The 27,258-nt window shown below is 50.1% G+C and overlaps 1 protein-coding gene across 1 annotated transcript; it reads left to right on the top strand.

The window, feature by feature from the left end:
* The first annotated feature begins 9 nt into the window (after window positions 1-9).
* On the top strand, window positions 10-27,235 carry LOC128980019 (uncharacterized protein KIAA1958-like). The gene is made up of 4 exons (XM_054398445.1): window positions 10-194; window positions 286-454; window positions 22,789-23,974; window positions 26,388-27,235. Exons 1-4 carry the CDS (start codon window positions 10-12, stop codon window positions 27,233-27,235), a joined length of 2,388 nt encoding a protein of 795 aa, XP_054254420.1.
* Window positions 27,236-27,258: the final 23 nt, after the last annotated feature.

The raw sequence follows: 27,258 nt of genomic DNA, 5'->3' as shown, positions 1-27,258 counted from the left end.
ACTCACAAAATGGCGGCGCCGCCCGGCCCGCCTCACCCGCGCCAACGCCCCATTGGCTATCGCAGATGTCATCTTGATAGCAGGGGCGGGGATCGCCCGCCTGTGAGGGTTGGCGCCCTCGCGCCCCTGGCGAAGCCTACTGGCTCTGGGCGGGCTGAGAGGCGGGGCGAAGCGGCGGGGCGCGGCGCGATTCGGTAGGCGAAGGGAGTCGGCTGGGAGGAGCCATCTTGAGAGCGGGAAGGATACCGAAATGCCACACGGAGCCGCCATCTTGATTGGGGGCAGGGCACGGCATAACCGCGTTGGGCGCCATCTTGAGTATGGGCAAGGGCCCCAGCGTGCACGTGGCGCTGTCCCCCGCAGCGCGGGCCGGCACCCACAGGAGCGGCTCACCGCCGCCGCCATCTTGGATACGGGCAGGGAAGCCGCCGGCGTCTGTCTGTTGCCATCCCGAGTAAGGGAGAGCGGGCTTTTCGTCGCAATTAGGTTAATGACTTAGCCCCACCGGTCTGGGGACTTATTGGCGCACGGCAGCACTTAAAAATGTGTTTAAGATAAAGTCTAGCTGTTTAATTGCAGTTAATTTCATAAGGATAAAGATTACCCTGTGGGTGACGAGAGACAGAAGTTGTGAGGTAAGACCTAACACCTACCTGCTCTGCTCGGGCACCAGGAAAACCTTTTCCCTATTCCTGACACGGTTTGCTGCCCCAAAACAGGCATTTTGCCAGTCAGGCGGACCTCAGTGGTTTAATTAGATAAGGTTGTTCCACTTCTGGTGTGTGTCATTGCCTCTGGGCCGTACTGCTGGAGAGATTGAGGTAAAATCCACAGATTTCCTATCTTTAGGGATTTTTCAAACCTTTAGATTTACTTTTTAGGTACTGAGCCATCTATAATAAACTTAAGACTACTACAGTGGACTTAGTTATGTCAGGTATTTCCCGTGGCTCCCTTCAGAGTGACTGTTGAGCTTTCATATGCCACAAAACGAAGGCTGGAGGTGAGGAGAAAGTTCTTCCCAGAGAGAGTGGTTGGCCATTGGAATGTGCTGCCCAGGGAGGTGGTGGAGTCCCCATCCCTGGAGGTGTTCAAGAGGGGATTGGAGGTGGCACTTGGTGCCATGGTTTAGATAGTCATGAGGTTTAGGGTGACAGGTTGGACTCGATGATCTTTGAGGTCTCTTCCAGCCTTCTTGATTCTATGATTCTAACAAATAAAAGGGACTCCTGCTGTAAATGATGCTGGACACAAGGACTAGGATCCTGATGGAGGCCAAGCAGATCTCAGGATCTTCCTCCCATCCACCAGGACATTGCTGGTTCCTCTCCACGAACATCATGCTGTAAAAGCAGTTAGCTTCCACAGATGAAATGCTGCTCAGCTCTGTTTAAATACAGGCAATATTTGCTCACTGGGAATTCGACTAGCAATTAACTCGTTTTTCTTTGCCTCACTTGTCATAACCCTATCTGTTGACTGCAGCACAAGAATTAATTGTCCCAGACCTTGCTACAAGTCCCTTGTGTAGCATTGAATCAAATATCAAATGTCCAGTCCACATTGATCTTAGCTTCATTAGCTGTAACCCTGTTTGGAGAGTTTCTAGGCAACATAATACTGGTCTTACCGTGGAAGGGATCCTTCCCACCTCACCAGCCCACCCATTTTTTAGAGTTTTGGTTGGTTGGTTTTGGGGTTTGGGTTTTTTGGGTTTGTTTTTTTTTTTTTTGGTTGGTTTTTTGGTGTTTGTTTTTTGTTTGGGGTTTTTTTTTTTTTTTGGGTTTTGTGGCAACATTTGTACAATTCTGCCAATCCACCTCTACTGCCAGTGGTAAACACTAAAACACTACCAGAGATCGGTGCTGCTGATGGGAGCATCTGAGCTGTCAGACAGCAGTGGCTGGTGTCTGTGTGGAGGTTCAGAAAAACATCTTTCAAATGTAAAGTGCAAATGAAATTCAGAGTCTTGTCCTTGGGCAGTGTTTCTGCTTCATGTCAGGTAACTGACAGGTACAGACATGCATTTTGTATTCTCATTTCTTTCTGATGCATGCTCTAGACACATGAATATGGAGAAAACAAACCAGTTAAAAGTGAAACCATCTCTCATTTTCTCCCACATACATATTACTGTGCTGCTTCCTATGACCAGATGTTTTCTTTTCTCAGCATGAGGCAGTGTTCAGATATTTTGGTGGCCAGGACCAGATGTGAGCTTACTGCCTTGCTCTTGTCACCCTTTGTGAAGTGCAAGAGCTTCTCCATCAGCCTTGGATCTCACCAAGAGCTGCCAGCTCTAATTTCCCTCCCTGTGGTTTCCTGGGCTCCCCAACCCTTTGGCCCTTGTTCCAGCAGTGGAGTTTTAACATGGAGAAAAAGCAGGTTCTTGCCTATTGCTACAGGCAACTAAAGGCCCTGTTTGAAACCAAAGTGATTTTACTAGGTACTGCATATGAAAGGCTCACTCTTTGCCACAGATAAGAGATTTACAACTTAGATGAGGCAAAGAATGGGAAAATGATGGGATTATGGGATCCACTTTGGAGTTGCTGAGCCTGAGAGCCAGGGAGATAAAGTGATTTGATCAAAGCAGAGCAGGAATTTAACGCCCTGCTCACACTCACAAGCCATAATGCACATTCTTGAACTGTGCCTCTTTGAAGCTCTTTCCCATGGAAGTGTTTCACTTCATCTTCTCTTCAGAATAATTTGGTTTATATATTGCAGCTAAAAATCCCTCCAGAGCAGAGGGTGGGTGGGGAGATGGAATCACTCTTTTTTGCTAACGTGTCTTGTGAGACCCCCACCTCAAATACTGCATCCAGTTCCGCTATCCCCAGCACAAGAAGGACACAGAGCTGTTGGAGCAAGTCCAGAGGAGGCCACATAGATGATGCAAAGGCTGGAGCATCTCTGCTGTGAGGACAGGCTGAGGGAGCTGGGGGTGTTCAGCCTGGAGAGGAGAAGACTCTGGGGGTACCTTAGAGTTGCCTTGCAATACCTGAAGGTATCTTACAGGAAGGCTGCAGAGGGACTTTTCATGAGGGTGTCTAGAGACACAGGACAAAGGGGGATGGTTTGAAGCTGAGGAAGGGCAGGGTTAGACTGATTTTAGGAAGAAGTTCTTCAGGACAAGGGTGGGGAGACTCTGGAATAGGCTGCCCAGGGAGGCTGTGGATGCCCCTCCCTGGAAGTGTTCAAGGCCAGGTTGGATGAGGCCTTGAGCAACCAAGTTTAGTTGAGAGGCATCCCTGCCCATGGCAGGGAGGTTGGAGTAGATGATCTCTAAGTCTTTTCCAGCCTGAGCCACTGTATGATTTGAGTCCACTTGTAAAGAAGTAAACTCTAAAGGAAGATTCCTTGAACATGGCACAAAGACCTTGAATGAAATCATTGGTGCTGGATTCTGATCACTAGTAAGAGCAGGATGTGATTTCCTCTGGACAGTGCTTCCCGACATGCACAGGTATCCCAGCTGCTTTCCAGGATTGTTTGGAAAAGCAAACCCAGGGAAATACCATCAGGGAATTGCTCCTTTTCAAAGACCTCTCCTGATCTGGCTTGAAAAGCTCTTTTAGGCTTCGTGCAGACTTACAGAGATTTTTTTCCATAGCTCCAGCAGAAATGCTGACTGGGCAGCACTTTATCAGGCATTTTCCTGGAATATTAACAGAATTTTTGTAGACAGCCTCTTCTCAGATAGAAGGATTACTGATAGTGCTGGGTAACACACAGTCCTCCTCTGGGCCAAACAGGAACCTGCCTTTGACGACAAGAAAACACTTGATACAAAAATGTAGCGGGGGGGGGGGGGGGCGGGAAAGAGCTGCCTCTGCTTATCTTTTTTTGTTTGTTTGTTTGAAAAAGCAACCCGCATGAAAATGGCCATGTGAAAACAAAAAAAGAGAAGGGAGAAGGGGAAAAATATGAATCAGCTTCTTTGCTACAATCCAGCAGAGCAGTCCCACCCTCCCCGGCTCCGATTACTCTCTTGCTAGAAGGGCTCTGGTGGGACACACCCAGGTTTTTTCTCTTTTCAAGCCCTTCCTGCCTGTGTTATCGCTCGGAATTTAATTTGTTATGCAGGGGGAAAAGAAAGGAAAAAAAAAAAACCAACCTCTGAAACAAACCCGACCTTTTTCCTGCCTTTTTTCTCCCCCCTTGTACGTTTTAAATAGCTCTGAAGCCTGTGCTGCCTTCGCTCGCTGCAGAACTACCTTCATTTGCAAACTAGCAAAGGGTTTTTTTCCCCTTTCTCCTTCCTCTTCCACCCAACGTTTCTAGCAGTGACTTGTAAACAAGAAGCCTCCTAAAATACAGTCTCTGTCCAGGAACCCCAGCTACTTGCAGATAATGGTTTATGCTAGAGCCTGGGTTTAGTGGCAGTTGTTTTCCTGCAAGTCCCCCTCCTCCCCCTATTATTCACAGTCTTCCTAAACCAGGAAACTCCTTCATGTATGACTTTGCTACCAGTAGAGTCCCAGAGAAACTTGGGGGTGTTTCAGGTACTTTTGCTTCTTTTTGGTTGCTTCTATTTCTTTTAACCTCCCTTCAATTAACAGGGCTGTTTTGTTTAAAAGCAGGTTGGCAGCTTTAGCAGCATCATAGGATGCCAGAACATTCTTTTGTGCATCATTCATGATGCCACATCACAGCTCTGGAAATGATTAGTCCCCAGGGTAGCAGAGAAGGAGCTGGGTTTCTCAGAACATGCCTTCTGGTGGTGGTTCACCTGTGGCTCAGAGCCAGCAGAGCACAGGTGTCCTCTCGTTTGGCTTGGAATGGAGAGGGACCACCAAGGGAACACATAGGTGGAGGCCACAGGCTGCACAGGCAGAAGGCTGGGATGCTGGAGGAGTGTTGGGTACACAAAGATGTGGGGAGCTGGTTCTGCTGGTCCCAGTGCATTTCTGAAGGGCAGATGGGTGGGTTCAGAGCAGTGCTCATTGCTGGTGAGGGCAGTGGGTCCTCCACTGATCCATGAGCTTGGCAGCGTGAAGGATCATCACTGAGTGTAGCAGTCTGTACCCATAAACTGGTTTGGAATTGAGCTTAATGCACCTTCAGTATGAAACAGGAGTAACCTCTTCAAACCAGCTCCCAGCTCCCTGAGATGGATTTTCATCAGCTGTGCTACCATAGCAATTGGGGGCCAGAGTTAAAAAGCACTTTGCAAGTGGCTTGTGGTTGCCCTTGGAATGTTTCTTGCTGTTGCCATTGCCTGCTCTCAGGTCACTCTCTAACAGGACTGCCAGGCTACAGCTGCAGGTATGTTTGTGCTGCAGGCAGCTGGATCAGCTTACACTTGGGAGGTATAATCACACCAGCTCGTGTTTTACTTTTCTTCTTTCCACCCTGTGACAAAACGAGACTTCTTCATATTCTCTGTTGTTATCAGTGCCTCTTAGTTCAGAACTTCCCCATCTCTGGGCTCCTCGGGGATCCTTTTGGGTGACTCATTTCCTGTGGAGGATGAACCAGCCATTTCCTGGCTATTCAGCACAGGACTTTTGTTTTTCTTTTTTTTTTTTTTTTTTTTTGTTTTTTTTTTTTTTTTGTTTCTTTCTCTTCCAGTCTGTGCTGCAGTGATGTGGATTCATCTGGGCTCTGATGAGCTCACATCAGAACTGCAGCTCTTTCCTGCAGCCTCCTGTGTGCTGCTCAGGGATTGTGGCTGGCCCCTGCTTACCTGGGCTGTGGGCTCTGTGATTTTATAGATTCATAGAATGGGTTGGGTTGAAAGGCACCTTAAACACCATCCAGTTCCAAACTCCATGCCATGGGCAGGGACACCTCCCACCAGCCCAGGCTGCTCAAGGCCTCATCCAACCTGGCCTTGAACACCACCAGGGAGGGGGCATCCACAGCCTCCCTGGGCAACCTGTTCCAGTGTCTCCCCACCCTCACTGGAAAGAATTTCTTCCTAATCTCCAGTCTAAATCTCTTCTCCTCAAGCTTCAATCCATTCCCTCTCATCCTATCATTACAACCCCCTGTGAAAAATCACTTCCTGGCTTTCTTGTAGGCCCCCTTCAGGGTACTGGATTTGGGGCTGTGTGATTAAAACCATGGCAGTGATGCAGATTTACCAGAGCCATCCTTCCAGTCATGGCAACCCACCTTCTCCTCATTCAACCCACAAGAAATGAAGTCTTAAAAGAGCAAAGCCACTGATCTTACAACACACCCCAAAGCTCAGGAGCTCTGCATCATCTTGTAAGTGCTTCTGAGGTTGCATGTTGGCATTTGGGACATCCAGGTAATACCCATATTGCTTTTTTGTGTTAGAGGTAGCTTCCTTCAGGACTGGGCCAGCTTCTGGATTGATTCTGTACCCACAATTCCAGCTTTTTTTTTTTTTTTTTCCCTCCACCCTCTGTTTCCAATCTCCTGACCCACTGCCTGTTCATATTTCAGGTGATGATTCCAGCTGTTGTGGACAGCTCACTGCAACAGCAGCCTGAATTCAGGGAGTGCCCAGTTGTGGTACCAGCCTGAGGGACCAGAGCTCTCTCCAGCAGCCTGCTACTGCTGTTTTTAAAATTAGTCCTTTTAATTGTTAAAATTAGTCTTTCACTCTTCTTTCCCATCGTGTCATTTGAATATGTAGATTCCTTAGCCTGTCACACATCTGTAACCTTTGGGAAGAGAACCCCCACAATAGGGATCCTGCCTCTGAAGTCTGACTGCAGCACATGTTGAAGGGATGAGCACTGAATAATTCATTCCCTTAATTATTTATTCATGCCCAGGAGCTGGATACCTCCTCCTGACTTTCCATTATCTCACAGAATGCAGGTTGCTGTTCGGCTCCACTCATCCCAGGAGCAGGATGTCTGAGCAGGCAGCACAGGTGTGCACAGAAACCACTCCTGGCTGATGGTCCTGAACGTTTCTGCTCTGCACTGAGCACCAACCTGACAATTCCAGTGCTGCATACATCACCCAGACACAGGAACTGGAGTGTAGGAGGAGTGTTGTGGGGATTCTCTGGGAAGCAAGGTGGGCAAATGAGCACCTCAGGCTCTTCCCCACCAGTGCACATAAGGCAAGATGCAGGATGTTGTTAGTGTAGAAAGCAGCCAAAAAGGCACTGACTATCATAGAATCATAGCATCATTAGGGTTGGAAAAGCCTTCTAAGACCATCAAGTCCAACCTTCTACCCAACAACTCCATGACCACTGGACTGTGTCCCAAAGTGCCACATCTACTCAGTTTTGCACCCCCCCCAGGGATGGTGACTCCACCACCTCCCTGTGCAGCCTGTTCCAATGCTTGACCACGCTTGCAGGGGAGAAATTCTTTCTAATATCCAATCTGATACCCTAGAGCTGAGCTTGTTCTCTATGAGAAATTTCAGGTTTATTTTCCATTGTAAAATTCCAGAATCTGGGACAATTGATATCAACACAGCAGGATTGTTTCCTGCCCTCTCAGGAAACCCTGCAGGAAAGCCCAGACAAACAGCAGCAGTTCAGACTAATCTCTTTCCTGCCTGATGTGGGCTATCAGAAAATACACCCTTGGTAGAAATGTTCAAGCCCACGACCTGGGGCTCCTGACCTAGGTGAAGATTTTGCAAGACATCCAAATTCCATCTGTCTGGAGCAGATGACAGATGAGTCTGTGTTCAGCAGAGTCTGCAGACCCACAGGCAACACCACCCCGAGCTGGCTGGTATGAAATTTCCTAGTTGTTTATCCTGTAATCCTGACTTCTTTTGTCCTTGGGACAGGCTCTACATCAGCATAATTAAAAATGTCAAACACGCTTGAGAAACTCTCCAAGTTGCTAAAAATGAATGTGAATTTCCTCCCCACAACCTCACTTCATCTTTCCCTTGCTGTGGCCTCAGCTCTACAGAGTGGTCTGTTTCCAGCCCTTCAGCATAGTTTGCATTCCACTGCCAAGAATGAACATTTATTTATACAAACAACTGTCCTCACCAGCACATCCCCCTGCACTGTCCCAGGGCAGGGGAATAAACACCATTTCTCTTCTCTAGCTGCAGTTTTACATCTCTTTTTGTTTTGTTTTCTTTATTCAGGGATGGGTTTTGGTGGTTTGTTTTTGTTTTTTTTTTTTGCAATGAAAGAGGAGTTCGGAGGCTGCAGATCTGCTCAGAGGTGCACTGCAATGCTCTTGCATTTCCTTACAATGATTTCATTTTATTACCCTCAACCCGTGGTGCCATTTTCTTGATAAGCCACTCAGGGAGCTTGGGGGCTCAGCAGCAGCTTTTCAAAGAATCATGAAATGGCTCAGGTTGGAAGGGATCTCAGAAATCATCCACTCCAACTCCCATGCCCATGGCAGGGAGGTTGGAGTGGATGATTTCTGAGATCCCTTCCAACCCTGCCATGGGCAGGGATGCCTCCCAGCTAGACTTGATTGCTCAAGGCCTTATCCAACCTGGCCTTGAATACTTCCAGGGAGTGGGCATCCACAACCTCCCCGGGCAACCTATTCCAGAGTCTCAACCACCCTTGTACTGAAGAACTTCTTCCTAAGCTCCAATCTAACCCTGCTCTCCTTCAGCTTCAAACCATTCCCCCTTGTCCTATCTCTAGACACCCTCAGGAAAAGTCCCTCTGCAGCCTTCCTGTAGGATCCCTTCAGCTATTGCAAGGCAGCTCTAAGGTCCCCCCGGAGTCTTCTCCGCTCCACAGGACTCACTCATGCCAGAACCTCGAGGGTTCTGCAAGTCCTAATCCGTGTTTCTCTCCAAAGCTTGCATTGCTTGTCCCAGCCCCTTACTGGGCTGTTGGTACAGGCTGTGCCAGGAGCACATCTGACCTGCCGAGGGGTCACTGGTAAGTGAAACGCAGCTCCAGGTGAGCAGCGTGTCCCAGCCGGCGGGGCTGGAGCCTGCCGCTCATGCATTATTTGTAGAGCTCCATCCCTCGCCTGTCAGCTGAGGTATTGTTCCCTAAAATGCCAGCTCCAGTCCTCTGTCCTCAGGTTGTCCCCTACGGCAGCTGCCATTTAAATGGTTATCGAACAGATGACTCTTTGAAGGGGAACGTCAGAGTCAGAGCACAGGTCATTTGAATGAGAAAAGAGACAGACAGACGGACACAAGGGACCCGAAACTTCTGCGCTCTCACTGCGGGCACCTCGGGTTTGCTGCTGGCGAGCCAGCTTCCCTTGCTCAGCTGCTACAACTGTTTGTAGCTTAAGACTAATATTTAGATTGATAATGTTTACAATGTCTCCACCGGCGGGTGAGATCAAGTGCTTTGGTTGGGAACCCTCCTGCATTCCCAAAGCAGCCTTCGAAGAAGTGAGGCAGTCAGCAGTGTTGGAGGGAGCCAGGGGAACACTTCTAAACACCAGCAAGGTGATGGTTTAGGAAATAGTCCCAGAGCTGTCCTTGTAGGAGGAGAGCTCAGACAGCTCCCTACCCTGCATGGCCAAAGCAAAGGCAGTGAATTCCTGCAAGGGAATGAATGAGGAATTGTTAGTGACTACTTTTCATGAATCAATACTGAATATTTTATGGCTCTTGCTGCTTCCTTAGCTTGCTGGGGCAAAGTCTGCAAAGATAGAATTACTTTTGCCTCAGTATGAGGCGTCAGTCATTTCCTTCTTTGCCCTGGTGTGCACACAGCACAGGGCTGATGTCCTTTAGCAACATCCTCATGACATTGCTGGGTCTGTGCTTGGCTCTGAGCAGATATTGCCATGTTCAAGAAGAGGAGAGTAATTATAGTTAGGCCTTGTGCTGATTAGCTCCTACAGCATCATCACAACTGACCCACCACAGGAGAAATACCTTGCACTGAACCTGCAGCCACCACCTCCTCACCAGGCCTTCATTCAGAGCAGGAGTCACTCTAATCCTACAGGTTATAATGCCCAGCCTGGCACACACCAACACCTGTCCTCATAGGGTTCCTCACCTGGCTCTTTTTAAAGGATTTGTCTTGAATTCCATCAGGGAGTGCACTGGGAGAAATTCCAGCAGCATTCCTGTGCAGTGTGTTCAGGTAGCCAAGCAGGCCACCAGCAGCCTGGCCTGGATCAGTAACAGTGTGGTCAGCAGAGGAGTAAGCAGTGATTGTGCCCTTGTACTGGGCACTGGTGAGGCCACACCTGAAATCTTGGGTTCAGTTTTGGGCCCCTCACTGCAAGAAGGACATTGAGGGGCTTCAGGGTGTCCAGAGAAGGGCAATGAAGCTGGTGAAGAGTCTGGAGAGCAGGGTTGGTGAGGAGCAGCTGAGGGAAGTGGGAGGGAGCTTGCTTAGTCTGGAGAAGAGGAAGCTGAGGAGAGACCTCATTGCTCTCTACAACTCCCTGAGAGAAGGTTGGAGGGAGTTGGTCACTGTCAGCTGTGTAAATTCCTTTGTGTTCCAGTATCTGACACCCTGATCAGTGCCACAATTCCCCTGGAGATAAAGGAGGAATAGGTGACCCCAAAACAGCTCCAGGTACCCCAGGACAGGGCTACAGAGGTGCCCCAGCTCTAGTTTGGGCCTGGCAGTGCCCTTCCTGAGCTCCTCTGATCTCATCCACGCCGTCTGTAGGCGCTCCGGCAGCGCAGCTGAATTCAGCTCCTTGTTTCCACGTTGCTCCAAGACCAGATATGGTCCAAATCCATCTGCAGATGTCAGAGGATGGACAGAGCAGAGCGCTGTGTGCCTGCCATCAGCCCCACACTGTCACCCAGCCCAATAAAGACATCATTTTCCCAGGGCTTCAGCTCTATTAAACACAAAGCTCCAAACGATTTCCTACTCGGCTCAAAGATGTGTTTGTTCCAGTGCCCACTTAACTTTAAAAGGCAACACTGGGAATGAATGAAATCTCCCCAGTGGCAGCTGCTGAGCTTCAATGGGTTTGTCAGTGCTGCAATTGTGCAGCAGACATCCCCAGTTTGCTGGCCCATATGTTCCTGAAGGATGTTCTGCAGTGGGAACATGTAAGGAAGCCTTGCTTCAGAAATCCAGGGGCTTCTGCTGCTGTGGTGGGAAGACTCAGTTATCTATCAGCTGGTGAAGGGTCTGGAGAACAGGGCTGGGGAGGAGCAGCTGAGGGAACTGAGGCTGTTTAGTGTGGAAAAGAGGAGGCTGAGGGGAGACCTCATTGCTCTCCACAACTCCCTGAAAGGAGGTTGGAGTCAGGTGGGAATTGGTCTCTTCTCCCTAGGATCAGGTGGTAGAAGGAGAGGAAATTGTGCCAGGGGTGGTTTAGGTTGGATATGAAGAACAATTTGTTTGCTGCAAGAGTGGTCAGGGATTGGCATAGGCTGCCCAGGGTGGTGGTGGAGTCCCCATGCCTGGAGGTGTTGAAGAAATGTGTGGCCATGGCACTTGGGGCCAGGGTTTAGTGGCCATGGTGGTGCTGAGTTGATGGTTGGACTCAGTGATCTTAGAGATCTCTTCCAACCCACACAATTCAGTGATTCTGTCATTCTGTATGAAGAAATGTCACCTGAACTGCATCCAGTTCTGGTGCCCCCAACACAAGAAGGACATTGAACTGTGGGAGTGGATCCCAGGAGGCCAGAAGATCATCAGAGGGCTGGAGCACTTTCCCTGTGGGGGACAGGCTGAGGGTTTGGGCTGTTCAGCCCAGAGAAGAGAGCTCCAGAGTATTAAATTAAGCATTAAAAGAACATTAAGATGTGAACCTGCAAAACGTGAAGTCAGGGAGAACTGTGAGCAACTCGAGATCTCAGTTGCCAGAGGAACAAAAGAAACCCAATCTCCTTGGAAGGTTTAATATTTAATTTGGTCAGATGCTCAGATACTGGGGCAGGGAATGCAGAGGGTGATGATGGAGCACAGCATGCGAGGCTGCTCTGTGTCAGCCACGGGGCCTGAACACAGAGCCTCCCCAGGCTCCTGTCTGCAGGGCTGCTGGGTGTCTGCACAGCCCCCCAGCGTTCTCCAAACACTGAGCTCACATGTCTGTGGTAGGAACACAGCATCAGCAGTGCACAAAAGAGACTCCTGAGGACTGAGCCTGGTAGGGAGGAAAGAGGCAGAGGCACTCCCCAACTGCTGAGCTCTGCTGCTGCTCGACTTCCTGCACCCACAGGGTGATTTTCAGGCACTAGTTTAATTCAGAGGGATATCTTCAGCTCAATTTTCTTGCTTTACAGTCAGGGCTTTTAAAAAAAAAAAAAAAAAAAAAAAAAGTAGGTAACTGATACTTCATTTATTGGGAAAATACTTCATGCTGTGAGCTGACTCCTGAAACAGCTACAAGTCAGCTAGCAAAAGTCTTCCTCTTCACTTTTGTCCTCAGGGCTTCAGTACACACATGGTCACCAGAGGAACAAAGTGGGTTTTCTGTAAACAGAGCTCCAGGGCTGTGAGATGTTCTCCAGCAGCTGGGGCCACCCTCCCAATGACTCAGCTATGCCCAGGTTCCATCAGCCTCCAGGAGCCACCAATCAGGAAGGTTTTATGTGAAAGGTTCACTGATCCCTCAGTCATCTGAAAGCCCCTTCTGGGAGCTCCAGTGAGGGACATGGGTTGTGGTTCAGGTATGGAGAAAGTGTCCAAAAGGTATTTTCAGAGGTGCCTTTTGTGTACTCAGGTCAGTTCCAGCTGAAAACTCCAGATCTGAGCCAACCCTTGGCTTGAGTTGTGCTTGAATCTGCAGAGTGGACTTCACCATGTGCTCTGCTCCCACTCTGGGATGTTTGTTATCACTGCTGTAGGACAAGGGCTGGCAGCCTCCCCTGAGGATTATGCCAGAGTGTGTTTTTCTCCTCCAAATTAGCTGCTAGGTGTGCCAGTGCTGGGGTTTGCTGCTCTCCAAGAGGCAAGATGCCATCCATCTGTGGTGGTGGTGATCTGTGAGGCTCTCAGTTCCCTCTGAATGCAGCACTCAGGAAGTGGGAAAGAGAAACTGGGAGTCATTGCCTCTAACTGGTGCCTTTCCAGCTCCTGCCAATCCCAGTTCCTGCCATTCAGAACCTGTAAACACTGGGTGCAGGCTCAGCTCTCAGGGCAAAGCCTTTTTCTTCCATTCCACACAAGGGATCTTCAGGTTGCTTTAAGAACACTTTTGTAAAGAGCTAAAACCTCTCTCCCTCCTTTTCCAGGCTTCTAAGTCCTCCCAGTCCTAGTGAGATTCCTGTCCTTGTGCAGGCAGCTGTGCTCTGTGGGAGGATTCCCAAAGCATCCTGCGTGGCCTTGGAGGAGGTAAGGGAGAGGTTGGCACTTCCAAACAAGCACAATCAGAGAAAATTAAATCAAAGCAAAGGCTGCAGAAGGGGGGAACCCACAAGGCTCCTGGTGTCCTAACAGCCAGATGGCATGAGCTAATGAATTGCCTGGGGCCAAAACCCTTGGGTGCTGCTTGGTGAGGTGGTGTGAGGGACAAGCACCTCTCTTTCTTCTGGGCACTGCACCCTGGGTTTCCCAGTGCTCTCCCTGTGCCAGCTGTGGGCATCTGCTTCTGCCTGAGACCCCAGTGAAGGCTCTGAAAAGGAAAACTGCCCTCCTCTTGTTTGCCAACAGAGGTGTTTCTTCTGTCTTGAGGAGTCATCTCCCATCACAGAATGGTAGGGGTTGGAAGGGACCTCTGGTGGTCATTGAGTCCTCCAACCCCCTGCCAAGGCAGGGTCACCAAGAGAAGGTCACATGGAAACAGATCCAGGCAGGCTTTGCATGGCTCCAGAGACTCCAGCACCTCTCTGGGCAGCCTGTTCCAGTGCTCTGTCCCCCTTAAATTACAGAAGTTCCTCCTTGTGCTTAGATGGAACTGCTTCTGTTCCAGTTTATGCCCATTACCCCTTGTCCTGTCACTGGACACCACTGAACAAAGCCTGGTCCCATCCTCCTGACACCCTTCCTTGAAGTATTCCTCAGCATTGATCAGATCCCCTCTCAGTCTTCTCTTTTCTAGACCAAAACCCCCAAATTCTCTCAGTCTTTCCTCATCAGAGATGTCCCAGTCCCCTCAGCATCTTTGTAGCTCTTTTCACATCCTCAGCAAACCTCTCCCAACCACCTGAGCTGTGCATGGAGAGCTCACTCTTTGCCTGCTGCTACCACAACTGCCTCCTGCACCTCTCAGGCTGAGTCACCACCGATTTACAGAGCTTCTGAAAGGTGAAATCTCAAGCCTGGGCATGAGAGCTGGGGTATTGCTCGTAAAAATTGTTCTGGGTTGTAAAAAAAAAAAAAAAAAAAAAAATGGTTACTACATCTCATTGTGAGCAATTAGGTTTAATTACAAGTCACAGATTTACCACAAACACTGTTGCATAACGAATTTCTACCACGCTTCACCCAGAAGTGTCCTGAAGTAGCAACTCACCTCCAGTGTGTGGACAGAGATTGTGTGATGAGGCAAGAGAAAGAAAAGACCTTTAAGAGCATCCAGTCCAACCATTCTTTAACTCTGCCAGGGCTGGGGCTAAACCATGCCTTCAGCACCACGTCTCTGCAGCTTTTAAACACCTCCAGGGGTAGGTCAAACCAGACAGGAAGGGCTGCTGGGCCATGAGCTTGCAGCTCAGGGTTGGAAGGCTTGGGTGAGGTATTGCCCAGCTTACAGCATTGGTTAGGTTAGGCAGGTGATAGGTTGGGTTAGGTTAGGTAGGTGATGGTTAGGTTAGGTTGGGTTAGGTTAGGTTGGGTTAGGTTAGGTTAGGTTTGGTTAGGTTAGGTTGGGTTAGGTTAGGTTAGGTTAGGTTAGGTTAGGTTAGGTTAGGTTAGGTTTGGTTAGGTTAGGTTGGGTTAGGTTATGGTAGGTTAGGGTAGGTTAGGGTAGGTTAGGTTGGGTTAGGTTAGGTAGCTGATGGTTAGGTTAGGTTAGGTTAGGTTGGGTTAGGTTAGGTTAGGTAGGGTTAGGTTGGGTTAGGTTAGGTTGGGTTAGGTTAGGTTAGGTTTGGTTAGGTTAGGTTGGGTTAGGTTAGGTTAGGGTAGGTTAGGTTAGGTTAGTTTGGGTTAGGTTAGGTTAGGGTAGGGTAGGTTAGGTTAGATAGGTGTTAGGTTAGGTTAGGTTAGGGTAGGTTAGGTTAGGTTAGGTAGGTGTTAGGTTAGGGTAGGTTAGGTTAGGGTAGGTTAGGTTAGGTTAGGTAGGTGTTAGGTTAGGTTAGTTTAGGTTAGGTTAGGGTAGGGTAGGGTAGGTTAGGTTAGGGTAGGTTAGGTTAGGGTAGGGTAGGTTAGGTTAGGTTAGGTAGGTGTTAGGTTAGGTTAGGTTAGGGTAGGTTAGGTTAGGGTAGGTTAGGTTAGGTAGGTGTTAGGTTAGGTTAGGTTAGGGTAGGTTAGGTTAGGTTAGATAGGTGTTAGGTTAGGTTAGGGTAGGTTAGGTTAGGTTAGATAGGTGTTAGGTTAGTTTAGGTTAGGTTAGGTTAGGGTAGGTTAGGTTAGGTTAGATAGGTGTTAGGTTAGGTTAGTTTAGGTTAGGGTAGGTTAGGTTAGGTTAGGTTAGATAGGTGTTAGGTTAGTTTAGGTTAGGTTAGGTTAGGGTAGGTTAGGTAGGTGTTAGGTTAGGTTAGTTTAGGTTAGGTTAGGTTAGGTGTTAGGTTAGGTTAGATTGGTGTTAGGTTAGGTTAGATCAGGTTAGGTTAGGCAGGTGATGGATAGGTAAGGTTGGGTTAGGTTAGGTTAGATAGGTGTTAGTTAGGTTAGATTAGGTTAGGTTAGGTAGGTAATGGTTAGGTCTGCTGGAGTGTGTCTAAAAAAGGGCAACCAGTCTGGTGAAGGGTCTGGAGAAGAGGGCTGGGGAGGAGCAGCTGAGGGAGCTGGGGGTCCTCACACTGGAGAAGAGGAGGCTGAGAGGAGACCTCATTGCTCTCTACAGCTCCTTGGAAGGAGGTTGCAGGGAGTTGGGGGTTCGTCCCTTCTCCCTAGGTGATAGAAGGAGAGGAAATGGCCTGAAATTGTGCCAGGGAAGGGTTAGGTTGGAGATGAGGAAATATTTCTTTCCTGCAGGAGTGGTCAGGGATTGGCACAGGCTGCCCAGGGTGGTGGTGGAGTCCCCACCCCTGGAGGTGTTCAAGAAATGTGTGGCCATGGCACTTGGGGCCATGGTTTGGTGGGCATGGTGGGGTTGGGTTGCTGGTTGGACTCAGTGATCTTGGAGGTCTTTTCCAACTAAAACAATTCCCTGGTTCTCTGATGGTAGGAGAGATGTTGTGTGCCACGTTAGGTTTTGAGTTAAAAGGCTGCTTAGAAACACTTGGAGAAAAAACAAGTAGGATTTGCAACTGCTCCTTAGCAAAGTCCCCAAAGGGTTGTTAATTTCTGCTATTTGATTAAAAAAAAAAAAAAAAGAAAAAAGAAAAGATTCAGCAGCAGAAGAGAAATGGGAAGAGGCCAGAGGAACAGCCTTGACCCAGCTCCCGGGGCTGCGAGCGGTGGCAGCGCTGCCACCTTCTGAGTTCCTGGCAGGTTGGCAGCTCAGCAAATATCCGCTGCGAGCCCTGCGCTGCTTTGCTTTGCTCTGCTTCTCCGGAGCTCCAGGTGCAAAGGTCCTTCGGCAGGAATGAGGAAGCTGCAGTGGGGTGGTGCCTCCGCCCTCAACATAACCGTGGGAGGACCTTGACCCCGCATTAACAGTGCCGTTACCCACCCCCGCGGCCAGCAGCGCGCCTGGGGAGCGGCTGCGGCTCCCCCCGGGCCCGTGGCCGGCGGCCGAGCACCCTCTGCCGGGGTGGGAAGAGAAGCAGCCCGAGAGTCCCCGAGTTTCGGCGGCTGCGAGCTGCACCGAGCTGTGAGGACTGGAAGTGGGGTTTTGTAGGCGATGGAGGGTTTGGAGGTGAGGTTACCCCCTGGGCTGGTGGGGTTGGTGCCTTCGGAGAAATGCCACGAAGAGCCAGAGCAGCAATTCCAGAGCAGCCGGTGCTCCTGCAAGTGCCTTCTTGCCAACAGACCTTTTCTTCCAGTAATTGAGAGATAATTTGTATACAAATGGCTGCTGGGAACAAAGTTAAGTTCCCACAGTCAGTTCGGTGCTGATACCATTCCGTACTCATCCCCAGCCCACCAAAAAAAAAAAAAAAGAAAAAGGCACAGCAGCCTGTGTATGGAATTGTTAGAAGAATCATGACCTCCCTCCCCAGCAGCACTGAGCCCAGCTTTGAAGCTGCTCCCCACCAGCAGCTTTCAGAGGGTAACTAACACACTTTGTACCAACACTGTCCCCTTGGCTGCCCAAGTAACACATTTTGCCCTTGCCTAGTTTCAGCTTTTCCACTTCTTCCAAAGGAAATAAAATACTGGGTTCTATTTATAGAAGTTGATGGTTTCAAATGAGTTTGGTTTTTTTTTTTTCATTTTTTCCCCAGCTGGTCTGGGTGGTTGATTGCTGTTTGTTGGCCCAGGCAACCCTCTGCCAGCTGGCTGTGGCTTTTATCAGCTCTTTCAAGACTTGCTTTAGAGCTTCCAGTTAGGTTACAAGGACAGCAGCTCTGTAACACAGACCCTCAAGAGATAATCAGGAGTGGGGGGAAGAGACTGTGTCCAGCTCTGGGAACAACAGGGCTCTTGTTTCAGGAATGTGGTGCTGTAGGCTAAGGTTTAACAGCAGCCTCTCTTCTCCCCCTCAGCACTGGTGCATGCAACCAGACCCTGCCCTCCATCAGATATCCTGATATTTGCTGGGAGCATCTCTCAAAATGGAGGAAAGCTGCCCTGTAGCAAGCAGAGAGCATATCCTGGGAATCGTATTTCTCTGAGTCAGGCAGGAGGTGCTGGTGGAAGGAGGTGGTGAGGCAGGAAAAGAGCTGAAGAGGTGCTGAGAAGGCTCTTGTACAGGGGAGGGGGAGGAGAGAAACAAACATTGCAGTGAGCAGGAAAAACGATATGCTGGGAAATGATTAATCCACCCCAAAGGCCCTTGCTGAGAAGTGGTGGGACAAGCTCAATGATTTTTGGCAGCCAGGAGCTGCTTCTTCTCCGCTCTCAACTGCTGTCTTGCAGCCAGATGTGTTTTAAGCACGGCTCCAGCCTGGACACCACATCCCCACCAGTGTCCTCCTTTGTCCTGGCCACTCCCTGGCAATTCAACCCCCTCCTCATCAGGGATTTCACAGCTGTCCCCTGCCCCCCCTTCCTCCCCTCCTCTTCCCTCCCCTCCCCTCCAGTAAGTGGTTCTCCAGTGAGCAGCAGCACACAGCCCATGCCACGGGAAGGGGCTGGAGTCAAGTTTGAGAACTGCTGTTCTGTATCCTGTTGTTTTCCTACCGGGATTGTTCCCATTTCCTGCACTGTCTTATCTGGAGCTCAAAAGCCAAAGCTCTCCTGTTGACTTGCTTTGTGCCTGCCTCGGGTTTCTAATCTGTGACATAAACATTGGAAGAGAAGCACAGCCAGGGCTGTAACAGGGTGGAGGGACAGGAACACAGCAGTTAGAGGGCTTCGAGTGCCTGCACAATTGGTTGCTTTATTTGGTTATCCTGCTTGCACAGGGCTCTGTGTGTGTCACAGAGGTTGTCACACCACTGCCAGCACACCAGAAGATGCCACAAAGCTGCACAGAGTCTGCTGAAGGCACAGGGGAGGATTCAGGTGTTTGCATTCTTGGGTGATTCCCCAGTACCTGTCTTGGACAGACCCTGCAAGAGAATCACTTCCAGAAGGTGCTTGAGTGTGTTTGTTCCTCCTCAAGGGCTCAACCTAGACATGGCAAAGTCTTCACACAGAGCAAGCCTTTGAGTGCTTTTGGCCAGCCTGGAGCTGTGGGAGCTCCACTGAAACACTGCAGACTGCTCTGAAATCACTTGGCCACATTTTCCTGGACACAGGTTATAAAATAAGCACACAGAGCACCGACAGCCTGAGCTTACTGAGCAGCCCAGACACCTGAGAGAGCCAAATCACAGAACCATGGAACTGCTGGGGTTAGAAGAGACCTTTGAGATCAAGTCCAATCACACACCCAGAGCTCACAATCCCACCACTAAACCACATCCCTTAGCACCATATCCTTGCAGCTTTAAACCCCCTCCAGGGATGGTGACTCCAGCACCTCCCTGGGCAGCCTGTTCCAGTGCCTGAGAAGCCTTTCTGGGAAGACATTTTTCCTGATCTCCAACCTGAACTTCCCCTGCCACAACTTGAGGCCATTTCCTCTTGTCCTGTCACTTGTTGCATGTGAGAAGATTCTGACCCCCACCTCACTCCAACCTCCCTTGAAGGAGTTGTAGAGGCCAATGAGGTCTCAGTCTCCTCTTCTCCAGAATAAACAACCCCAGTTCCCTCAGCTGTTCCTCACAAGACTTCTGTTCAAGGCTTAGTCGCCCTTCTCTGGACACACTCCAGCACCTCAATGTCCTTCTTGTAGTGAGGGACCCAGAACTGAACCAATATTCAAGGTGTGGCCTCACCACTGCCCAATACAAATTTGTTTTTCGAAGAGATTTTTTTTTTCTCCTCTGCTGAGCCTCATGACTTCACTAAATATTAGTTATATGAATGCACTAAATACCCTGTGGGCTAAAAAAAAAAAACCCAACCTTTTCAGACTCTTATTGTCCAGCTCTGGAATGTCCTAGTTTTCTGCACAAAGGTGTGGAACCTGCACACAGGTGTCCATTATCAGATGGGAGCCTCTCCTGGAAAAAAAATTAAACTTCTGCATCACTCCCAGTCCTGTACCCACAAAACTCAGCCCCCAGCCCCCTAACCCTCCAGGGATCCAGGTAAAACCTGTGGTGGATTTTTTTACTGCTGGAGGAGTAATGTCACTTCACTTGTGGGCAAACACAGACTGCATTTTGCTCCACTCAGTTGGAGCTGTGAATTCAGACTCACTCCACTTGCCAGTTTCTTTGGAGGAACTCTCAGCTGATGTAAGTAGAAGGGCAGGAGTGGGCTGAAGGAGCAGCCTTAGCTGATTACCACAGCATTGATTTGGAACCAAACAGCAAGGGGGAGGGGAAAGGCCTTTTTTTTTTTTTGGCTTTTTTTTTTTTTTTCCAAAGAGATCAGGAAAAGGAAGACATGTGCTTGAAGATAAGGGGAGATAAAAGCATTCCATGTAAAGAGGCCTGTGATGGAAATCAAGATCTTCATCTGCCAAGTCAGTCATTTCATGGCCTTATGACCACGCAGAGCTTCCGTTCCTCTTACCTCTTCCCACACTTAACTGCAAGCACCAAACTATTGCCATCAAAGTTCCTTTTAGTTTGGCCAGGCAGCTCAGCCCTTCAGGGAGGAATCCCACAGGTTGGACCTGAAGATAAAAATTCTCTTTGACTTCAGAAGGGGGAAAGCAGTTCTCCTGTCAGGTGACGTTTGGCTTTCTGAGGCACAGCAGGGCTCAGGAGCAGGCTGTGAATTCCTTCTTCTCGGAAGGTCTGCAGGCAGGGTAGACAAAGGAGAGGTCTGGGCACAGCTCATTTTTCCAGGAGGAATGAGGACAGCTGGAATGGCCATCTGAGGTGACTTCCACCTCATGATTCATTAGGAGTGAGCTCACAGTGACAGCAGATCCCACATGGTGCTGAGATTAGCAGAGGACAGGAGCTCAGACTTCATTTGCTGCTTCAAGCAGAGGGTGTCGGTGTGGGGTTTGTTTAAAGCAGCAGATTCCAGTCACCAATTCTCTCACACCCCTCATTTGCACCTTTCACCAGCTAGCACATGCAGCCTGCCAGGCTAAAATTATCCCAACCAGCACCAGATTGCCACAGGAAGGGACACAAGGACTGGTACCAGCCTGAGCAGCCCTCCAGAGCCTGCTGCTGGGCTGCAGCTCGCCCCCCAGCAGCAGCAATTCTGCTGCTCCCTCCCCGTGGGGAGGTACAAAGGATGTGGCCTGAGAGGTTTGACCTCTCCTTCTCTCTCTGAAGGGGACATCTCATTCCCTGCTCCATCTCCTGAGGTTAGAGGGCTCCATGTCCACATCACCTCTGTTTCCTTACCTCTTGGGGCCAGGCTTTGCCTCCTCAGTTGCTTGGGTGTTTGTCACTGTACTGATCCCTGTGCCTCACTCAGGCAGTGGAGCAAAGCTGCCTTCATGACCTGTACCTGCTCATGCTGTCAGTCAGACAGCACTGTGAGGCTGTCTGACCCTCTTGCCCTGGTCTCTAACCAGTTACACAGAAATGATCCTCACTTTCTAGACTGCTACACAGAAGTTCAGGCTTAGTCTCTAGTAAGTGGGTCCAGAGGAGGCCACCAAGATGATCAGAGGGCTGGAGCACCTTGCTAAGGACAAGCTGAGAGTTGGGGTTGTTTAGCTTGGAGAAGAGAAGGTTCTGGGGAGACCTTAGAGCTGCATTTCAATATGTGAAAGGAACCTACAGGAAGGCTGGGGAGGGACTGTTCAGAAGGGGCTGTGGGGGTAGGACCAGAGGCAATGGTTGGAAACTGGAGCAGGGCAGAGTTAGGTTGGACTTCAGGAGGAAGCTCTGCACAATGAGAGTAGGGAGACACTGGAACAGGTTGCCCAGAGATGTAGTTGAGGGCCCCATCCCTGGAGACATTCAAGGTCAAACTTGATGAGGCTCTGAGCAACCTCATCGAGTTGGAGACGTCCCTTCTCACTGCAGGGATGTTGGACAAAATGACCTTTGAGGGTCCCTTCCAACCTGATGTGTTCTGTGATCCTCTGCATGCACAAAGAAGTCTTCAGTTAAGAAACTTCCTCTTTTTACTGTTTGGAAAGTCAGATAACATCAGGATGGGAGCTAGCACCACTGCTTCTGGTACTTCTGTGTCTGCAGTTGACTCTGTTTGGAGAAGGAAAGGTTGCTTAACCACAGCCTGGGCTGAGAGGAACTTCTCAGAGTCTGCTTTTGAAATTCTGTTTGCAATGTTTATGTTTGGTTCAGCTTTGCAGGGTACACTGGAGAGGCTCATCCTGCAAATATTTACCCAAGTCAAGCTTTCTATTAATAGTTCACTGGAGCTCCCCTTAATGAGGACCCATGTTCTGCAGGAGCATTTGTTGTGGAGTGAGCATTGAGAAATGCAGTTGCATTCTGCTAGCCAGGTATTTTTTATTTTTTTTTTTGTTATTATATCCACACAGGTACATCTAGACCCACATATGTGTGATGATTATTTCAGGTGCTGAGAGAGAGACAGAAAGAGAGAGAGTGAGAAAGGATATTCAGTGATTTACTGATCTCTACCTGAGGCTCAAGTGAGACAGGACCCACCCAGCATGGTGAGTGTTCTTTTCTAGCATAGAGAGGCCCCCAGCTCAAGAAGGATGTGGAAATGTTGCAGCAAGTTCAGAGGAGGCCATGAAGGTGGTCAGAGGGCTGGAGAACCTCCCCTGTGGGGAAAGGCTGAGAGAGTTGGAGCTGTTCAGCCTGGAGAAGAGAAGGCTCTAAGGAGACCTTAGAGCAGCTTTCCAGTACCTGAAGGGGGCTCCAGGACACCTGTGGAGGGATTTTTGCCAGGAACTTGTAGATCAGCCAGTTCCAAGCCCCCCTGCCATGGGCAGGGACACCTCCCCCCAGCCCAGCTTGCTCAGGGCCTCATCCAGCCTGGCCTTGAACACCTCCAGGGAGGAAGCAGCCACAGCCTCCCTGGGCAACCTGTGCCAGTGTCTCCCCACCCTCACTCTCAAGAATTTCTTCATAATCTTCAGTCTCAGTCTCCCCTCTTCCACCTTCAAGCCGTTGTCCCTTGTCCTGTCACTCCCAGCCCTTGTCAAAACCCACCCCCAGCTCTCCTGGAGCCCCTTCAGGCACTGGAAGGCTGCTCTGAGCTCTCCCTGGAGCCTTCTTTAAAGAATGAACAAACTGTAGCTAAGTGATTCCTTTCAAAAATCAATTACTCCTCTCTTGAGATGGGCCCAGCCCCCCAGGACTGCTGGTTTGGGCACATCCTCTTTCACTTTCCTCTTTCCTCTTTCACAGAAGAAGAGTTCTGCTGGAGACAGGAGCTGCAGTGATGCCAGCTCACTTCACATGGACCTCTCCAAACTCGTGACCTGGGCACACAGTCATGGGGCCATATGCAACCAGGTCCCAGCTTTTGAAGGAGTGCAGGGCACAGGTCATCCCAGGAAGGAAAGTTCTCTTCTGTGGATGTGTGGGGCTGGCCATGCTTATTACTGGCCCTGTAGAAAACTGGATGGCAGAAGCAAAGAAGTGAATGCAGGTGTGAGGAAGAGATCAGCATCTTCTGAGACTTCATCAGGGACAGCTAGTTCGGATGAGAAGAGGTTGAGGATGACTCCCTCTTTTGGGAGGGCCAAAGCAAGTGCTGATAGCACAGGGTCATGCAGCAGCAGCTCTCCAGGTGTCACTCAGAGAGGTGACACAGTCTGTGTAACACACACTGCATCAGCAGCCAGAGAAGCCCAAACCAGGAGCAAACCTGTGAGGGCACACCTGGCAGCAGAGCACCACTTGCCAGTGTCCAGTGGTGAGGTCAAAGCTGGCAGGTGTGAGATGAAGCTGGAGAGCCAGGAAAATCTACAGATGATCTCTGATGAGGAGCAGTGCTTTTCAGGTGAAGAGATGGGAGACACAGGTAGCCAGAATGTTCTGTTGGAATGCCCAGAAGCTGTAACAGCTGCAGTAGAACTGCAGAGGTATCCCAGCCAGAGGCTGGCATTTGACAAGCCAACAGCTGCCCAAACATCTGCCTTTGTCCCCACAGAAAAGCCACTCCTGCCTCCTGCCTCCAGCCCCAAATCTTCTGTCCCCATCAAACCAGAGAGCCTGGACAGCAGCAGCCTGCTGTTGGGTCCTCCTAATCCTGAATGGTCTGGGACTGACACTTGGAGAGCCAGAAATTCCTCAGGGTCAGCGTCCCCTAAAGAACATTTCAAACGGGTTGACGTCCCCAACGCTGAAGCAGAGGCCCAGTGTGAGTCACCTGCCTCTGTGGCATTCTTTGCTTTTGAAGCCATGGTGGATGTCAAGCATCAAATCCAGCTGAGCCCTCCTGAGCATGGCCCACCAGGGACCAGCTCAGATGGGGCTGTTGCTGTGGAGGAGAGTGAACCCCAGGGATCTGGGCCAGGATCTCATCCTTCCACCTCTATGAGCCTCGGGAGCCAGGATGCCAACCACCTGCCCACATCCTCCAGCAAAAGTAAGAGCCTGGGGTTTATTCCTGGGGGTGTGTTCCAATAATCACTTTGCCAAACTGTTAAAGGGGGAGTGAGGTCACATGGCAGCATCAAAGGAAATGCCTCAGGTTTGAGGCTCTCTTGTTTCTGCTGAAAGGGGCTGAGAAGGTTCCTGACATAGCTGATGGGCACTTGGGTAGATGATGCTTTCATCAAGGTTCCAGGTGTGCATGGGGCTCAGTTTTCAGCTCCTCACTCCAAGAAGGACATTGAGGGGCTGGAGCAGGGCCAGAGGAGGGCAGTGAAGCTGGTGAAGGATCTGGAGAACAGGCCTGGGGAAGAGCAGTTGAGGGCACTGAGGGTGTTTAGTCTGGAGAAGAGGAGGCTGAGAGGAGAACTCATTGCTCTCTACAGCTCCCTAGAAGGAGGTTGCAGTGAGGTGGGGGTTGGGCTCTGCTCCCTAGGATCAGTTGGTAGAAGAGGAAATGGCCTGAAACTGTGCCAGGGGAGGGTTAGGTTGGAGATGAGGAACAATTTGTTTGCTGCAAGAGTGTTCAAGGATTGGCACAGGCTGCCCAACGAGGTGGTGGAGTCCCCATGCCTGAAGGTGTTCCAGAAACCTGTGGCCGTGGCACTTGTGGCCATGGTTTGGTGGCCATGGTGGTGTTGGGTTGATGGTTGGACTCTGTGATCTTGGAGGTCTCTTCCAAGCCAAACAATTCCAGGATCCTCTTGATTCTTCTTCCCCAGTCTGGATGTTCTGGGCTTTCATTTTGCTTGTATCACCATGTGGGGTGTCAGCTGGACTCGAGAGAGTCCCCATGAGGAACTGAGTCCAGAGACGAGGACTTGAATCTCCAGAAAACAGGAGGAAGTAACTTTGAGAAGCAGTGAAACAGAGAAATGGGTGACTGAAACTGGCAAGTCACTGGCAGAAATCCCAGAGCTTGCAGTTGGAGCAGTTTCAAGCCCTGCAGGTTAAGTGACATGGGCTAAACGAATCCCTTGAGTCGTGCTAAGAATGCCAGGATTTCCATACATGCTGTCCTTGGAATGCTGCTGGAGCAGGGGGAGCTACAACTGCTCAAACCTTAACAAGACACAGAGCTTGCTGAGGAGCTTTCACCACCAAGTTAACCTCACCCAGGGCATGCTGGAGATGGTTCAGTGTCACAAGAATCTGCTGCTTGATGAAGACCTTGGAAGCTTGAGGCTGCTTTTAACCCTGCAGCTGGTTTAACCCAGCTGTAACACAGCCACTGTCTGCAGAGGGAGGTAATGGTTGGACTTGAGGATCTTAAAGGGTTTTTTTCCCAACCCTGAACAATTCTGAAGAGATGTTTGTAAGGCTAAATGCTTTGAATTACATTCTGCATAATGAATCAGAGAATTGTTAGGGTTGGAAGGGACCTCAAGGCTCAGCCAGTTCCAACCCCCCTGCCATGGGCAGGGACACCTCACACTAGATCAGGTTGCTCACAGCCACATCCAGCCTGACCTTAAAAACCTTCAGGGAGGAGGCTTCTACCACCTCCCTGGGCAACCTGTGCCAGTGTCTCACCACCCTCATGGGGAAGAACTTCTTCCTAACATCCAATCTGAATCTACCTCTTTATATATTTTTTTCCATTCCCCCCAGTCCTATCACTCCCTGACACCCTAAAAAGTCCCTCCCCAGCTTTCTTCAGATACTGGAAGCTAACAATTCTATGATTCTGTGATTCTTCCACATTTTGGATGGGTGAGATGGATGCTGTGTGGTCCTGAGGCAGATCACAAGGTCCATGGGCAGCCCAACTGCTCTCTGCACTTCCAGTGGAGCAGCTGCAGGCTGATGGAAGGACACAGAGTCCCCTGGGGCTGCACAGCCAGCACCATGGGCTCAGGGCTTAGGGATGTGGCTTAGTAGTAGTGGGTTAGCAATAGTGGTGGGGTTGTGGGCTCTAGGTGAGTGTTGGGACTTGATGATCTGAAAGGTCTCTTCTAACCTCAACAGTTCTGTGAGCCTGTGAGGCTGGGTCGCACTCAGGGTGAAGCTGTGTCCAGCAGAGCCACCACTGACAGGTGTGGCCTCCAGTCCTGGCTCATAGACCCTGCAGCAAAACTCTCCACATCTGCACCCCACAAGGACATTCCATGGTCCCATCTCCTGAGGAACTTGTTCTCTCCCACTTCAACACAATCCCAAAAGAAAAACTATCTGAAGTTTGCCCACGTGGCAGTGCAGCAAGGGAGCAGGAGAGGCACAGCCCTTCCCCTGCCTGGAGGTTGGCTGCCTGAAGCCTTAACCCAAGGCTTTAGAGGAAGGGATTTGTGAGGGTCCCATAACCTCTAATGACTTTTAGAAGGAAGGTGAAGGTTATTCTGCATCTCCTTGTGTTCCACTGCTCTCCCTGTCAGCCCTTGCTGTCCACAAGGCTGTCTCTTGTCTTTCAGGTGTGTTGGACAAGGGTGAGAAAAAGAGAAGCCACAAATATAGGAACATCAAAGTTCTCCAGGACTGGCTGCTTTCCCACCACCCCTCTGAAACTCGTGAGATCTACCAGATGCCACCTGAAGAGCTCAGCTCTTACCTGGCCTCGTTCTACAGCTCTGCAAAGAAGCAGAACGGCAACGACTTCTCCGCCAGCAGCCTGAACTTCTTCCAGCTCAGCACCGACCGCTACCTCAGGGAGCACAACTACAGCTACAGCGTGGTGAAAGGGGAGGAATTCAGAGCAGCTCAGGAAGCCTTGAAGCTGAGGCAGAAGCAGCTGTCTGAGAAAGAGAGGGAGGGAGAGTGGAGCCTCGTGGAGAGGCTGACAGAGGAAGACTTGGCCACCCTTCGCCAGAAAGGGCTTTTAAGTACGAGGCATCCTCAGGGCTTGCTGAGCCTCATGCTCACAAACATCATCAGGGGGTTTGGGGCACAGGTGCACAGTCAGAGCCACTCTCTGTACTGGGGCCAGCTTGTGCTGACACAGGCTGAGGGGCAGCTGGAGTACCTGGAGTGGAGGGACAGCCTGAGCACAGAGCCCAGCACGGAGGAGCCACGGCCCTGCCTCACGGCCAGGCCCCACAGCCCTGCTGGCTGCCCCGTGCAGGATTACAAGGAGTATGCCAAGAGGCGGCCTCTGGACATGCTCCACGACTGTGACCCTCTCTACCTCACCCCCAAGTCTCTGTGCTTCATATGGGACCAAGCATGGTTCTGCAGTAAGTCACTGAGCAAAGCCAACCTGGAGAAGCTCTTGAAAGTTATCGTTGAGCAAGTCAGGCGGCCTGGGAAGAAGCAGAAGAAGTGAAGGGATCCCCTCAGCTTCTGCTG

This window comes from Indicator indicator, unplaced genomic scaffold, assembly GCF_027791375.1.
Source record: "Indicator indicator isolate 239-I01 unplaced genomic scaffold, UM_Iind_1.1 iindUn_scaffold_54, whole genome shotgun sequence".
NCBI classification, from domain to species: Eukaryota; Metazoa; Chordata; class Aves; order Piciformes; family Indicatoridae; genus Indicator; species Indicator indicator.
The sequence above is the reverse complement of the archived record's forward strand: the minus strand, read 5'-3'. Positions and strand labels throughout refer to the sequence as shown.